The following is a 3083-nucleotide window of genomic DNA, read 5'->3' on the forward strand; positions in this document are numbered from 1 at the left end:
GCACCGGTATCGGATAAAACCTAAACGATACCCATCCCTACTGCTAAATATGTATATGCCTTAACACAAGAGATGTAACACAGATAGATGCTTGACTGATAGCTTTAATGTTGCATAAAACAGCAAAAATAAAGAGATAAACAGAAGAAGCAACAGTTTTGTAAGATCAATGCTGTGGTAACACAATTAGTCTGCTCTTGTTAAAGACACAAGGCCTAAAAGACAATGCAGTTTTTGTTGATTTGTCATTTGGATGTTTAGATTGGGTGCTACCAAGGAAGGGAAAAAAATGTAACTAGAAAATGAAAGAAGAAGGAGCAAGCATAACACAAACACTATTATACATCAGTTTGTGTTTTTATGGGAGTTTCATGCTTCAGTGTCAGCCGAGGAGTGTTGATTTTTTCTTGGCACAGACAGATGGCCGACGTAAGTCACACCACAGATCATCCCAACACTTGGAAGCTGCAAAGTTCAAAAACAGAAATTAGTAAATTCATTTAAAATCATTCACATATTAAGTATTCATGTTAAATATTAAGCTCTGAATTACGGGTATAATTTATCTGGAGACAATTCTGGTTGCCACCACTAGGCTCTCCTGGGCACCAGTGTGTATAGTGAAAAGAGCTCCCATCACTCCACAGCCAAACTTTTTCCTAGAAGACAGAGATTGGTAGCATCAGTTCAGGCGGGCCTAAAGATCATGCCTAGCCAAAGTCTTGTCAAATCAGCTTTATTTAATTGACATAACGAATGTAACCAGCTGGCAAATCTCCCATATTATTCATAATATTATTTAAGCTGCTTTTATCTGTCAGTGGCTTCTGTATTTTCATTAATGACATATCTGTCATTAAGAGAAACAGAAAGGTATTGATAAAAAAAAGGTACCTCGAATTCATAAGTTCCTCCAATCCAAGTTTCGATGTAGTCATGATCACTAGTGAGCTTCTGAATGTGACGGTACTCGTTGTTGCTGTGCACAGATGCAAGGTGTCCACCCATTGACTTGCAGTTTCTCTTCAGTAAAGAGTTACACAGAGAGGTTTTCAAAGTCACAACTAGGCTAGATGTGTTTTAATCAAGTTTTGAAGACAATACAAATCAGAGAAACTTACCTCAGCTTGACCCCAACTCATGGATCTTGGAACGTAGACAAAACAGCGATGATTGAAATAAGACCAACCATGAGGACAACCAGAGGACATGTTGAACCGGTAACTCCTTGCTAGTGACAAATAAATAGCTGTATGTACATGTGTCTCCAGCTGATATTATATTTTGTTTTATTTTCAATCATGACATATGCAATATTGAAAAAAACAAACAAACAAACAAACAAATACCATCTCGACAATTAAATATTATGTAGTTTAAGTGACTGAAAATGTGCAGGGCATTTTGATTCCCTTACAGTTATAAATTGTAATTATATGTATGCAGCTGCAATCTTCTTTTAGTAGTTATTAATCTTTTCACTCTAGTAATAGGCAGTAAAATTTCCAAACACAAAGTTTCATCAAAAATTATAAATATAGGAATAATCATAAAATCAATAACAAAGAGAACTGAACAGAACAAAACATGATCACTTAAAAAAAGTCAATGGAAATGTGTTTTAGCAACTGAATCTGCAAGTATCTCTGGTCCTGGTAAAGCTGAGGGGGCATGGTGGCAAAGTATGGTCACCTTTGGATTTAAACTTTCGACTTTTTGATAGCCAGAAGGGCTGATATGAGGCTGATATTAGGCTGGCATTTCTGGTATGTGACTTGTGCTCAAACTTAGGCAATTGTTAAACCGAAAAATGACAAACCAATATGGTATTTATAGTTATACAACTTATACTAAATGAACAACTTTAATGTATCTAAAAGGTCTTTGAACTGGCTTGTGACTGTTTTTATTTTCTTTTTTTGGGACTCTATTTCTATGTGCAATTTAAATTTCATAATATCTCTTCCTCTCTCTTGCTGTATTATATATAATTATATATTTTAAAATATTTTTTGTTGACCTGCGTTTCCTTAAAAGATATCCTCCTTATTATAAACTCATCATGCATAACACAATTGCTTTCCTTTTTTTTTTTTATAAATGTGATTAACTTTGGTGAAAATATGGAAATGTCCACTGACCTGTTGGAATTAAACCTCCTGCACCACTGCCGACATCTTCATGTGGCAGAAATGAACAAATTAAAACATTAGATGGTGACGAATTATTTAAACACGTACATACTGACATATATTTACATACTTTACATTATACTGCAATACTCACTAGCAGTGGTCAGAACCATCAATCCACAAAGAAGTGTAGCCAGAACCAGGAGCTTCATGGTGTCTCTGTGAAAAAACAGAAGACAATAACTACTGTCAATTCTTTAAATAAAGGAGATAAGATCATTTAAGAGTTTGTACCAGACCTTTTGTAGAAGGTCTTCTTTCTTTTCAGTGTGAGCCACTAGCTTCAGCCTTCCACCATAGAGGTGATGAACAGCTCCGAGACTAGTGTTTATATACTCTTACATTTGTATACTTGCAAAATCAGGAAATAACTTATTTCTTAACCAAAAACAACAACAACCAAACAAACAAAAACCCAATTGCCTCATCCCTAATTTGATTTCATGCTGACTTGGTTTCAGATATTTACTGATAGTCAACAGAGAGGTTTCAAAGAGTACAAGGATCAAGGATATTAAAATACATTGTAATTAGTGTCATTATCAGCATTTAAAAAGATACTATGCATAACGTCTTCCTCCTGTTCTAAAAGTTAAGAATGTATTGCCACCCCTTGATAACGTAATTGTGACTGAAAATATTGTTGCAGTTAGTTAAATATAAACTGGAAGAAATATCATGTTGTCCTTTGAGATAAAATTGAAGATTTAAAGAGTTTTAAATCCATTACACTAACAGAGAACTCTACAGCCTGGTAACATGGACTTTAAATACTTACAACTTTAAATAAAGACAGTAGCTGCAGGTTTCATAGATGTGTAATTTATTCTTTTCATTTAATAGAGTCCACATTATTATAGTAGTAAGGTCTATTATACTATAGTATAATAG

At 34.3% G+C, this 3083-nt stretch overlaps 1 protein-coding gene across 1 annotated transcript; it reads right to left on the minus strand.

The window, feature by feature from the left end:
* Positions 1–86: 86 nt before the first annotated feature.
* Positions 87–2481, minus strand: LOC102311495 (type-2 ice-structuring protein). Its single transcript, XM_005952998.3, has 7 exons — positions 2432–2481; positions 2287–2351; positions 2142–2177; positions 1122–1231; positions 895–1023; positions 554–659; positions 87–465 (listed from the first exon to the last, which is right to left on the minus strand). The coding sequence occupies exons 2-7, from the start codon at positions 2342–2344 to the stop codon at positions 383–385; spliced, it is 522 nt and encodes a 173-aa protein (XP_005953060.1). The 5' UTR covers positions 2345–2351; positions 2432–2481; the 3' UTR covers positions 87–382.
* Positions 2482–3083: the final 602 nt, after the last annotated feature.

Source organism: Haplochromis burtoni, unplaced genomic scaffold, assembly GCF_018398535.1.
Source record: "Haplochromis burtoni strain Fernald_Lab_line unplaced genomic scaffold, NCSU_Asbu1 Contig_2680, whole genome shotgun sequence".
In the NCBI taxonomy this organism is placed as follows: Eukaryota; Metazoa; Chordata; class Actinopteri; order Cichliformes; family Cichlidae; genus Haplochromis; species Haplochromis burtoni.